This window comes from Talpa europaea, assembly GCF_964194135.1.
Source record: "Talpa europaea genome assembly, chromosome: 4".
NCBI lineage: Eukaryota > Metazoa > Chordata > Mammalia > Eulipotyphla > Talpidae > Talpa > Talpa europaea.
Window position 1 is genome coordinate 101,683,147 of NC_140070.1, and position 12,830 is coordinate 101,695,976.

At 42.0% G+C, this 12,830-nt stretch overlaps 1 protein-coding gene across 1 annotated transcript in view; it reads right to left on the reverse strand.

The window, feature by feature from the left end:
* Nucleotides 1-8,633: 8,633 nt before the first annotated feature.
* Nucleotides 8,634-12,830, reverse strand: part of HGD (homogentisate 1,2-dioxygenase) — a gene marked incomplete at both ends in the record, with an annotated part of 40,135 nt that continues 35,938 nt past the window's right edge. The window contains 2 exons of the mRNA XM_084232674.1: nt 8,634-8,783; nt 11,555-11,736. Coding sequence (XP_084088800.1) covers nt 8,634-8,783; nt 11,555-11,736 — 332 coding nt within the window. The remainder of the gene's footprint in view (nt 8,784-11,554; nt 11,737-12,830) is intronic.

The following is a 12,830-nucleotide window of genomic DNA, read 5'->3' on the forward strand; positions in this document are numbered from 1 at the left end:
CCAGTTATTGCTCAAGCATAGAAAGTTTCTGCATACAAACTGTATAAAACCTTACCAGTCCTGCTATTTGGGGATCTCTCTTTTGGGAGCTATCCCACTGAGCCCACCAATGTGGCAAATCTCTCTCTCTACCTCTCTGAGTGCCTTCTGGTTTCTCTGAAAAAATTGCTGTAACATAAGTACTGTCTTTTGTACCCTTTACTATGGACCCTACCTAAAGAGGAAAATCTGATTAAATCCTATTGGGTTCAGTCCTTGATTTCTTTTTTTTTTTTTTTTCCCTTCTCAATTCTGATAACACGTGACTCAGTCTTCTATAACTTTAACAGAGTATGGAGTATTGACTATATATCTATATATCCTTCAGAATCATAAATGGGGGTATTTGAAGAGATTAGAGATGTGTACAATATGCTATCTTTTTAAAAAAGATTTATTTATACATACAAGAACTGGGGTACAAGCCAAAGGTGCGGGGGTGAGAGGATTCACCAGAGACAGAGTGAGGAACAGAACAGATGGACTGGCTGAAATACACTGCTGAGGGCAGCAGGGGGTGAGACAGGAGAGGTCTGTTGCACCATATGGGTAACTTCCTGACGGGTCTCGGGATCGAACTCATGCTGCAGAGGCTGTGGGTAGCTTCGCAGTGCTGTGCCACCAGGGAGGCCCCAATATGCTATCTTAATCAAGATGTACGATTTAAAAATATGGATAGCACTTTAAAATTAGTGAAAATATAATTCAGTAAATATAGTCAAAGATTCTAAGTTTTCAAAGCTTTCACTGTCACTTTCTCCCTTTGTAGGAACCAGGGAATTTTGTCATGTTTCTGTTTCTCTCTGAGAGAACCCACTTGTACCTCTTACTATATGACAGCAATACCTTCTATAGCTTCCCCTCTGGTGCCTTGCTAACTGCCATTTTTCTAGCTGAGAAACTCTTCCTTCTGCTGTCATCCACTGTGGTCTGGAGAGACACAAAAGGTGTTGTCTACCTTGATACGCTTCCTCATCCCAAGAAAGTGCAGTGTGCACTGACCTCACCACTAAGTTTCAGGATTTAAAGTATTAAAGTCAAGCTCCAAGTCTGTCATCGTACCCCTGACAGTCCCTGGAGATGGCTGGCTAGTGAAACATCTGCAATTTCTGGATCCAATCTGGCATTAAAGTCATGCTCACTTCCCTCTGTAATTACAGAGAATCACCTTATCAGTTCTGAGTCAATTTTTATCTTCTATCACCATCTGCATTTAAATCATCCTTTATCTAACAATTAGGCTCTGGAAAAATCTTGAGGGGGGGAAGGGAGAAACTGGCCCAGGCTGTTCTGATTGCCCATGTCATCTGTTTGTGATTGGAAATGAGATTTGCTGGGACACCCACCTTTCTTTCCTTCTGATAGAATCTCAATTTGTTCAGGAAGCTCATGGAAATCTATCACAGGGAGGATGGCATGAACCCACCAGGTTGTGAATCTGGGGATGATCTGGGGTGCACATAGTAATTAGTTCTTTGCATGAGGCGTAAAGAAAGTATGCTGGGGAGGGCTTTCTTTCTAAATAAAAAGCCTTTTCCCAAGGAGAAAGCCCTGTGTCCTTTCACCCTTCTTCTCTATTAGAACATGAATGTGAGGCTTAGAAATGGAATGGATATATGACAATATGCCAAGAACAGAGGAGCAGACAAACAAAATGAAGTTGAGTTCAGAATAACGTTGTGTTTTCATTTGCCCATCCTGAACTGCCAACTCGACTTCTTTAATGAGATAAAGTCTTGTTGTTAAGCAAGTATTAGATTTTCAGTTACTTGTAGTTGAACGCAAACCATATCCTTTTAATAGAAATGGTACCATAAAATATACTTGTTCTTCAGATTTTAATTTTATTCATAGGCTCCAAAATAAAGGAAATAAGTGTTTATGAATGAGCTGCCCCATTTGTTGAATTTCTCTTCCAGGGACTGTATAGAATTACATACATTTGGTCTTTATGAACTATCACTGTTAGTAGTGCTGTAATGGGTTGTGTCAAAACTTCTGATGTAATATTAGACTTAAAAACCCGGAGCAGTCTAATTAGAGTTCTAAGGGCCCACATGATTAGGTGCTATTCCTTCAGGAAGAGCCCTGTTGATAGTTCTATGTGAACCACTTACATTAAAGTGTCTTTAGATTTGTCTTAACTTTCACTTTAATTGAGCTATTAATATGCATGGTTGAGATGTTAAATTGAACTTCATTATGGTTTTCTTGCTTTAAGACCTAAAAGATGATGAAAAGGAGATAGGCACTTTTAAACTTTTCATGCTTTGGATGTCTGCTTATTGCATCCGAAGGGCATGCACCTTCCTCTTTGGCTAAACGCTAGTTTACTTAGGAACAAGATTGTTGACTTACTCATCCCACCATCCCTGAGGGAGGAGCTAAGTATTCACTGAGACACAACAGCATAAAGCAACAGTAATAATAATAGTTAATATTTGCCTATGCCCACTATGTGGCAAAAGCAGTGGAGGTGTCAGTGCATGGTATCAAGAAACTTCCATGATCATGAAATGAAAAGTGAGACTTAGGTTAATTCATTTGGTCAAACTCATTCAGCTTCAAAAGCACAACCTACATACTTACTTAATTACTATTCTTCAAGAGAAATTTAAAATTTACTCATAATGCTTATTATATTAAAAAGTATCTAATAACTATATTAAAAATATATCTAGATCAAAATACCTTCCCAAAGGGGGAAAAAATCCCCTGAATAATAGATACTTGTTTTTCAGTGATTATTATCTTGACCAGTACTATTCTAAGCCATCTACCTATATTAACTCATTTTATATTCATACTAACGTATGTGGTAGGAATTATCATTATCTATATTTTACAACTGATGAAACAGTCTCATTGAGATTAAATAACTTGCTTGGAAGTGCACAGCTAATAAGTGGTAGTCACGCAGCTAATAACCCAGGTAGTCTGGCTCTAACATCTGCCTTCATAACCATACACTACAAAAAGGATAAATTTTGCCTCAAAAAGGATAAATTTGGGACATATTTTGAACTTGTGACTCAATTATATAAAGTTGAGTACATCAAATTGAAGACTAATTGATCACTAATGGTAAGTTTTAAAAATGCTTAAGAAGTTTTAAAAAAGATGTCAGGGCCTCCCCAGTGGCGCAGCAGGTTGAGTACCACGCTGTGAAGCTGTCCGCAGCCTCTGCAGTGCAGGTTCAATGTTGGCAGGCTGGCGAGAATACCACATGGCGAAGCAGACCTCTCTTGTCGCACCCACTGCTCCCCCCAGCAGTGTATTTCTGTCGTCTGCCTGTTCTGCTGCCTGCTCTGTCTCTGGTGAATCCTCTCACCCTGCTGCGCCTCTGGCCTGTACCCCAGCTCTTGTATAAAAAAAGATAAATAAATCTTTAAAAAAAAGTAAAAAATAAAAAAGAAGTCAGTCTTAAAAAAAGTTTAGTACTAAAATATCTTTTCAGAAGGACTAAATTTCCTTTAAGCTCAGAAGTGATAACTCTGTCATCAATCTGGAAAATTACAACACAATAACTGCACATTAACTTTTAACTTAAAAATAGTTAACATCTAGGCCTTTGGCTTCCTAACTTCCCTCTCCCTATCCCCTGACCCCCTATGTCTCATCTGGGTGACTTTGTAGAGCTGGTGCTTTCTGGCATGAAGCAGTGTCCATTCCAGCCCAGTCCAGCCCAGCCCTGCACACCCATCCCTTTCCATCTCTACTGGAATGCTGGAGTTGTAGGGAGTTTTTCACCTCTTTTCTATAACCCCTGGTTTGGACCATGATCTGAGGAGGGAAACAGAAGGTGCTTTGGGGGACCTCCCTGGTGGCCTAGGGATTGAGTCAGTTCTATCACCATGTAGGGTAAGGTAAAAGGCATCAGGCTTTTCTGCCCTCCCGCCATCAGGATAGATGAGGGAACCCTGTGATCCTGAATACATGCCTGATGGCGGGCACCTGAAGTGGGTACACCTGGGCTGAGAGATTGGACTTTTAAGGGTGGCATCACGGGGATGCCAGCAGCAGCAGTAGTGATCGACAGGGCTGCGGGGCAATTGTAGCAGGAACAACCCTGTATGTCATGTGCAAAATTCCAGCTCTCCAGGCCAGAAATGCCCAGCCACACAGCCCCCTGACTTAGCTGGCAACCGCAGGGGGTATGTGGACTCGGCACAGGGACGAGGCTAGGCCCAGAGGCAGGTGACGCGGGCCACCCAGCCCACCAGGCCACCCCATCACCCAGTGGCAGCAGAAGCCGAAAGAGAAGCCAAGAAAGAAGCAAGAGAAGCAGAAGCTAAGAGAAGGCCGGAGAGCCCAGATAGTAAGGATTTGCTAGGGGCTGGGAGGACTGCCAGCCTCCCGGTACTCCTGCCTGCCATATGCCTGGTGAACCCCAATAAAAGACCTGCAAAAAAACACTGAGGACTCTGATTCCTCCTTGTAGGGTAAGGAAAAATAACAGGCTTTTCTGCCCTCCCGCCATCAGGATAGATGAGGGAACCCTGTGATCCTGAATGCATGCCTGATGGTGGGCACCTAGAGTGGGTACACCTGGGCTAAGACTGTGCTTTTAAGGGCGGCGTCACGGGGACGCCAGCAGAAGCCGAAAGAGAAGCCGAGAAGCAGCAGAACGAACGCCAGGAGCCCAGATAGAGTGAAGACTTGCTGGGTGCTGGGAGGCCTGCCAGTCTCCCAGCCCCCCAGCACCCCTGCCTGCCATATGCCTGGTGAACCCCAATAAAAGACCTGCAAAAAACCACTGAGGACTCTGACTCCTCCTTTACCCGGTCTGCATGGGATCAGAAAACCTGCACAGTGTCCGTTCCTGTCCCTTACACTCCTTTACCTGGTCTGCATGGGATCAGAAAACCTGCACTGTGGTATTCCTGCCCTACACACCACTACAGCCTGGGTTTGATCCCAACCAGGGAGTTGGCCCCACATGTGGTGTAGGAGACCTCTCCTGTCTTCCGCACTGCTTCCCTCAGCAGTGTGTTTCAGTAGATCTGCCTGTTCTGCTCCCACTCTGTCTCTAGGGAATCCTTTCACCCCCTGCACTTCTGGCCTGCACCCCAGTTCTTCTATGTGGGAGTTAAAAAAAGAAGGTGATTTTGGATACTTATAGATTTTTTCTAAAACAGTGGTCCTCCATTGGAATCACCTGAAGATTAGAAAAAAAAAAATCACTTGGGTTCCATCCCCCGTGATCCTGATTTAGTTGATTAAGTTATACTCTGGGCACTTGGAGTTTCAGAAGCTGCCAGAAGATCCAATGTACAGCTGAAAGGTCTAGGATAGGACTGCTCATCTCTGCACTATTGACATTCAGCCCTGGATAACCCTTGTTGTGGGAGACTGCCCTATGTATTGTATTTACTAGCATCCCTTGCCTTTACTGGCTAGAAACCCATAGCACCCTTCCCAATTAGGACAAACAAAAATACCTCTAGAGTCTGCTAGAAATATTTGCAGGGGTGAAGGGTAGTACAAAATTGCCCTTTGAGAACCATAGGTTGAGAACAACTACTCTTGTTCTGGGTTGTGAGAGAAGTCTCTAAAGAGAAAGAGCTGGGTGGCTTCTACTGTAACTTCCTTAACTGGAAAAAACTTTATGATGCCAAGGGGGATGTGCCAGAAAACCCTTCTGTCACTGGAAGAAATTTACTCAGGCTACCCTCCCCCCTTTTTAAGATTTTCCATAACTAGGTAGAGACAGGGCATATTTGTTGGGGAGCATGATAAAAGAGAATATCTTTGAAAATAGGAAATTAAGGAAGCAATATGGATCTTTCTAGCTGATCTAAAGCACACAAAAAGGGAAACTCAATCTCTTTTTAATTAGCATGAACAGCCTAACCTGGGTGAAATACTGTCTCCAGCTGAGGAGTTGCTGCTAGTAGCGGGGAGATAAAGGGCTGGATGCTAAATGGATGTAAACTCAGAACATTTCCTTAGCTCTAAAAGGCTTTGCCACCATGCCGATGATAAGGTCACCAAAATGATGAGGTTAAGGTCAGAATGAGGTCATTCTGTAAAGCCTGGGGCTAGGAATAAAATATTTGAGTAGTTGTCTTAATTTGGGTATTTGCGAGAACTGCCTAGAAGGTATCATAAGAGGGCATGGAAGTAGGAGGGAGGAAGTTAATAACGGGTGCAAGACCAGGACTGCCTTGTGTAATCCCTGGGAAGTTGCAGAGAGCCAGGGCGGAACACAGCCGCAGGTAAGGGTAAGAGAGCTGGTGTGTTTATCTATGAATTCCCAGTCCTTATTGATTGAGGGCTGCATCCAGAACCATTCAGCTCTCAGCAGGGTTCTGGTTTGGCTACAGGCACTTGCCCGAGTGGTACTGGGGATAGTGATTGCTGGAGGGCTGCTGGCAATTTACGCAGTGGGCTGTTTTTAAATATATTTAAAGGTATAAACTCTTTTGTTAATTAGTAACCTTTAATTTCTAAAGCAGAATTTTTATATTAAGCAACATTATGAAGGCACACTAACCTTTGTCACCTTCCAAGAAACATTTGAATGGTTGTTGGAGACGACGAAACCTTGGCCAGAAACCCAGCAGCGTCTGTCCCCAGCCCTGTCCTCAATGCCTCTTTCATTCAACTCAGTAGTCGGTTCCTTCAGGTTCATTATTCACTCTGCTGTCACCTCATTAGTCTAGGTGAACGGTGATTTTGCCTTGGCTATTGCTGTAACCTCCTTCTGGGTTCCCACCTCCACTTTTCTTTCAGTTCTTTGAACCCGTAGACTTTTTCTTGGAATGCTCCTCCTCTCCATCCCACCTATAGTCCAACCCTGCTCTTCCAATGATTTCATCCTTCCTGTCCTTTGGCTCTGGCTAAATGTCACTTCTTCACTGAACACCCTCCCCTAAGGAAAAATCTCTTTCATCTCACCTGTTATTCCCAAACAATTCCTGTTTGTTTTCTTCTTGGCACATTCCACAGTTTTTTAAATTATTTTGTTGGTTTCCCTTTCTAGAACGTAACCTCTAGAAGGACAAAGACCATGCTTTCTCCTTGACCACCTTACCTCTTGTAGAGTTGCCAGGTTTAGCAAATAAAAATATCGGCCTCCCAGTTAAATTTAAATGTCAGATAACCATGAATAATTTTTTAGTATAAGTATGTCCAAAATGTTGCAAATGATAAATTTACACTAAAAACAATTCAGAATTCACCTGACATTCAAATTTAACTGGATATCATGTATTTTATCTGGCAACCCTAGTTCCAAGGCCGACACATAACTGACTCTCATTACATATTGTTAAAATAAAACCTGGTAGCATATCAAAATTGCTACTATGGCAACAACGTGGGGGGAATGTGCTAAAACTGCAGAACGAAAGTAGGGCCAAATACCACTTTCCATTCCTTTCTGTTCTAATTTCCTGTCTTCTCACTCTGTGGAACCTAATCAGCTCACCTCCAGGTCTTAGGCAGCCCAGGACTCTGGCAGGCAAGCTGACAACTAGAAGGGAGCTGTTAGGAGAAGCTTTCTTGAACGGTAGTGCCACAGATTTGTTGTGACCCTGTGCTCAGGCCTTGATCTTCTCTGGCCCTGATCTATCTAAGCTCACTAAGGGTAAAGATTACTTCTTTCTTTTCAATCATTCATCCTCAACATCCCACTTAGTAGCTGGTACATAGTGTGGAATTAATGTGTGTTTACTGAATGGAGTGACAATAGGGAGACTCATTGCCCTGGTTTGACCAGAATGGAGGGGTCTTCTGGAATGTTGGGTTTTCAGTGCAAAAATTGGGGCTGTTGGTCACCCTCAGTGAATACACTTACTTTTTGGTGGTTGGTGTCTTGTCCATTATCTCCATGTTAGTTGCTATTGGCCCCAAGATTGGGCAGTGTACTGGACTGGCTTCCCATCTGTTTTAGGGTGAAACTGAAAGTTTGGAGCTAAGTTGACACATGTGCTTCCCTATGCCTGGATTGATTCCTACAAGTATGGTGTGGGCTTGGTTTCAGGATCACCTCGTATGTTGGCCTATCCTTTGTCCACAAAATATAAGACCATACCTACTAGAGCCCGAATAATTTCTACCATATTCCATTGGGCCCCCTCCATACTTTGCTCCCACTCTTCTTTTCTCACAGCCTCAGTATGCAGTCAGATTTGAAGGGTTTTGGTGTTGTCTCTTTGCTGTTTTCTACTTGCTGTGTGATTAGAGATTTTTAGATCCCCTTCCATGTGAGCTACGGGTCCTAGTGACTTGGCCTGGTGGTCTGCGGTAGAACTTTTGCTCCTAGAATAAAGGCACTTAGGCTAAGCACAAAGGAATGGGCCCCGGTCTCAGTTCTCTTTCACTGACCCCCAGTCCTGACTGTTATAGGTTGGCCTCATGAAGACTTGATTATGACCAAGTGCCACTTCCACAGAACACTAGCAAGTATTTATTAATTAAGTTGGCAGCCACAGAACTTTCTAAACACACTTCTACAAATGTCTGAATTACATGACTGAAAAAATGAGTTCTCATTTTGACCAACCTTTTCCCTTAATATTCCCAGAGGGTATAAAATTCTAAAGGAAGCAACACAATCCATTCTCAATTATGGTAGCAAAGCTCCAATCTCAATTAAGTCCTGTTGGGTTCCTGGAATTGGGGGTGAAGTGGCTCTTGAGAGGCTCCCAGCACTTGTAGTAGTTCTCATCCAAACAATTGCAGGTCTTGAGGCCCCACTTGGTGACGGCCATACTTAGAGATGATTCAAACATAAATGCCTGTAGGAAATCAGGTAAGGGAAGAAAAACAGGAGATGAGGTGGATAATAAAATACATTTGATTAGATGTCAAGAGATAGATGTCAGCGAGACCATGTGAGTAGGCAGAATCATTGCATAATAAGTCACATGTGCTAACATGGAGGAGTGCCAACTCAAGTCTGGATTCTGCTTCTGTCCGTACCACTATAAGATGCTGCCAAACCCTTAACTTCTCAGAGCCTCAAGTTTCACGTTAGAAGATGGAACAAATCACTTAAGCCTCACACTGTCGTTGGAGTATTATAGCACTAAATTTGGTAACTCCAAGAGTATAAGTAGAAGAGGGCTAGGAATATTCATTTTCTCAGGGGCCAAACTTGTCGTGGCTATGTCCTTGTGAGGGAGACCGTGCTCTCCATTTTGCAGAGGAGAAAACTAAGACTAAAGAAATAACTTGTTTAAGGTGATGGTAGCAAGAAATGGCAAAGCTGGGAGTTGAGCCTTTCTTTCCAGAAGTCTGACCAAAAAATGGGCTGGGAAAAGGAAAAGGAGGAAAACAGAGTGAGGGGGAGGTGGGAAGGAACAGGCGGCAATGGCTGTAGCCCTTTAGAAGTCCTACCCAGAGGGGTCTGAGTGGCGCTTGTTCCCCTGTGTTTAGGAGGTTTTATCTGTAGCAGCAAAAAGATGCCAGTGCTCTGTGCCTCTCAGACATTCCAGTTTCACCATGTGATGAGTGTCCTACCCACTGTGGCTTTAAGAAAACAAAACAAAACCCTGTAATTCTTATGTGCTCTTATCCTTGGAAATTTTAAAAATATAGATGACAAAAGGAAAATGAAAAAATATCTCTTATGTCACAATCCATGGTATCCATGTTAATGTTTGCTTTTAATATATATTAACTTCTTTATGCCTAAAATAATGGAGATGACATGCTTAATATGGGGACCAACTGAGGGCATATGGAAGTACCATGCATATTATAAAGCACTATTCAGATATAGGGGTTGTTATTATTTTTAATTATGTTTATTGCAGTATCATTGGTTTACAACACTGTATATGTTTTAAGCGTCTAAGTTCATACCTCTACAAATTATCATACTTACCTACCAGAGCCCTAATAATTTCTACCATATTCCATTCGGACCTCTCCACACTTTGCTCCACCCTCCTTTTCTCGTAGCCTCAGTTCTGCAGTTAGATGTGAAGGATTTGTTTTGGTGTTATCTCTTTGCTAATTTCTACTTACTGTGTGAATGGAGTTTTTAGATCCCTTTTCAGGTGAGCTACAAGTATTGTATCAAGTTAATTCGTTCTTTCAAGTTGGAATAAGGTGAGGCATGTAAATGGGCCTGAGTTCAAGTTATATGATGAGAAATCGTGAGGGAGACCCCAAATTAGGACTAGGTAAAATATTGGGCCCTCAGTTACCAGCTAGTTCAACTCACTGGCTACCCAAGACCTCCTATTACACAGGACACATCTCTCTTTCCAGGCCCTAGACATGACTGAGACATGCGCTTCATAAAATTTACACCACTATCCTGTGCCTTATTGTTGCACAACACTGCTCCCTGGTAACACTGATTATCCAAAGTCAAGTTCGTCACCAGTGGTTACCAGTGGCAACTCTGGGGTAGCTTGTACACCTCCAGGACTCTGAGAAGGCAATAATTTAACGAATCATTAAACTTCATCTCATAGAGACAGGGATTCTACAGAAACCCTGCAGAGGCATCTCTAGGGGAAATAGAACCAAAGTCAAACAAATGGCACCCTGCAGCCTTCCACCCTCAGAGCAGCTCCAACCACTATGGCTTGGGGTTGGGAATGAAAATAAACTGCATTTGGACAGAGGGTCAGGTAAAACACCTTGCTTAGGTAATTTGCAAGCTGGACATGGAGTTAGGCAGGTCTGTGTTACTGATTTTAAAGTCCAGTAGCATTGATGGCATTTCTTTTAAAATGTAAGCAAATTTGCATATGATTTAGCATAAAATTACCCCTTCTGGTCCATAAACGCTACCTCCAGGAATGCAAAAATAAAATAAAATCAAGTACCGCAGCCAACTGCAATTGTGTTTGGCTTCAATGTTTATAGCCTGACACAGAAGGAATACAAAACAGGTTTTAAATCCCATCAGTTTCATCACATGGCAACAAAGAGCAAAAGAAAATGAGAAAACAGCTGAGAATTGCTGCCCAAAAGCCCTGACTGTAGTGAGGCAAAGGCTTCCTGACCCTCCTTGGGTATCACATGGGAAATGTGATACCCTGCATCCCCTGCTACTGTGGTCCTAGGGGATTGCTTTGGAGGTATAAGCAGGAGTTGACTCTGAGACAAAACATACACACAGGGCTATTTACAGATGAGGAAAGACCACCACATAGTATTAATAATGTCTCTTTACATTTGGACATGTTGCACAGTCTCTAAAGTTAAATCACAACCACTTACTGGGTTGGATACCATACCCATTCTACACATTGAAGCAAAGCACAGAGAAGTTAATGACTTGTTCAATCTCAAACAGGAGCTAAGAGCTAGGATTTGAACCTGTGTCTGACTCAAGTTCCCAGTTCTTTCAACCCTGCTCTCTCCAACAGACTAGCATGCACAGGCAGGTGATGTGCACATATACATAGAACACGTGCATGCACAGACCCACAATCTCTTGCCCTGATTTCTTCTTTGTGATTTTGGAGAAATAAAAAGTAGTTATTTATTTTTTTAACAAGGTTGGGAAGCTCAAAGGTTACCAGAGCTAGGTATGTAAGTTGCTTACCATGGTGCCATCTGCAACCCTCTCGGGTTCCAATTTGGCTTTGCTGGCCTTCTCAAAGCAGTCATTGTCAGGACCATGGGGAGTCATTGTGCTGTGCAGGCTGCCACCTCCAGGCAGGAACCCGCCTTCCTTTGCCTCATAGTGACCTTTGATGAGTCCCATGAATTCACTCATGCAGTTCCCTGGAGGTTGGAAGCAGTTTATTTTTACTATCCAAGGCAAGACCCACAAAACACCAAGATCCCTCAAATATTATTTCCATGGTATGCCAAGAAGATAGGAGAATCTGATAAGTTTTTTAGGAGTAATAAAGAATATAGATTAATATGACTACCACAAAACACTGATTAGAATGGAATTCTTGATAGGCAAAACTCTACTTCGTGACCATGTGGAATATCAAGAGTCTTGAGTTCTACTCAAGAAAGTAATTGTTTGAAAGAAATCTAGATCTAAAGAAAATCATGGACAGACAAGAATTTTAATAATAATTAAGATGCAGGTCATAATATTTAGTGGATCATCTAGGCTTATCAACATTATCTTTTTTTCTCAGATTTGAACCCTTTTGCAATAGTCCCACAGAAGTACACGACATCATCACGTTTCTGGTTCTGAAGTTAGAAAAATGAAGTGGTGTGTGGTGTGTGTATGTGTGAGAGAGTGATGTAAAGAAAAGAACTCAGGGCTTGTAGGCCATTATCAACTGATAATCTGCATGAAAAGTTCTTAGTATCTATAAGCCAACTCCATAAATGCTATATAGTCTAACAAATACATTCTATATCTGAATCTGATATCATCATATTTTTCAAGATGTCTCTTAAAGTTATTTTTCCCTTCTATTTCCATTGACATTTTTTTTTAATAGAATCCTAAAATCTTAAAATGGGAAAGGTTCCTATTTCCACTGAATACAGAAGAACTTTCTATATTATATCTGAAGATTACCCCTGGGGTTTTGCCTGCATGCCTCCTGTGAATGGAAGGTCTCTCTACTCAACAAGGCAATTTATCATATTATTAAAAAGCTCTGGGTGCTAGAAAGTTCTCTTATATTAAAAGGAAATTTGCTTTCATATAAGTTAAATGCATTGGTCCCAGTTGTCATTTCTAGAGTCATATAAAATTTGACAAAAATCACCTTGTTCCCACTGTTTCAATCTTATGCTTTATTGAAATAAATAACAACACATTTAGACAAGAATTTAAAAGAATTATAGCACACAAGTAAATAAAAGTGCCTTTCTAGCTATCTACCCATGTACCTACCCAT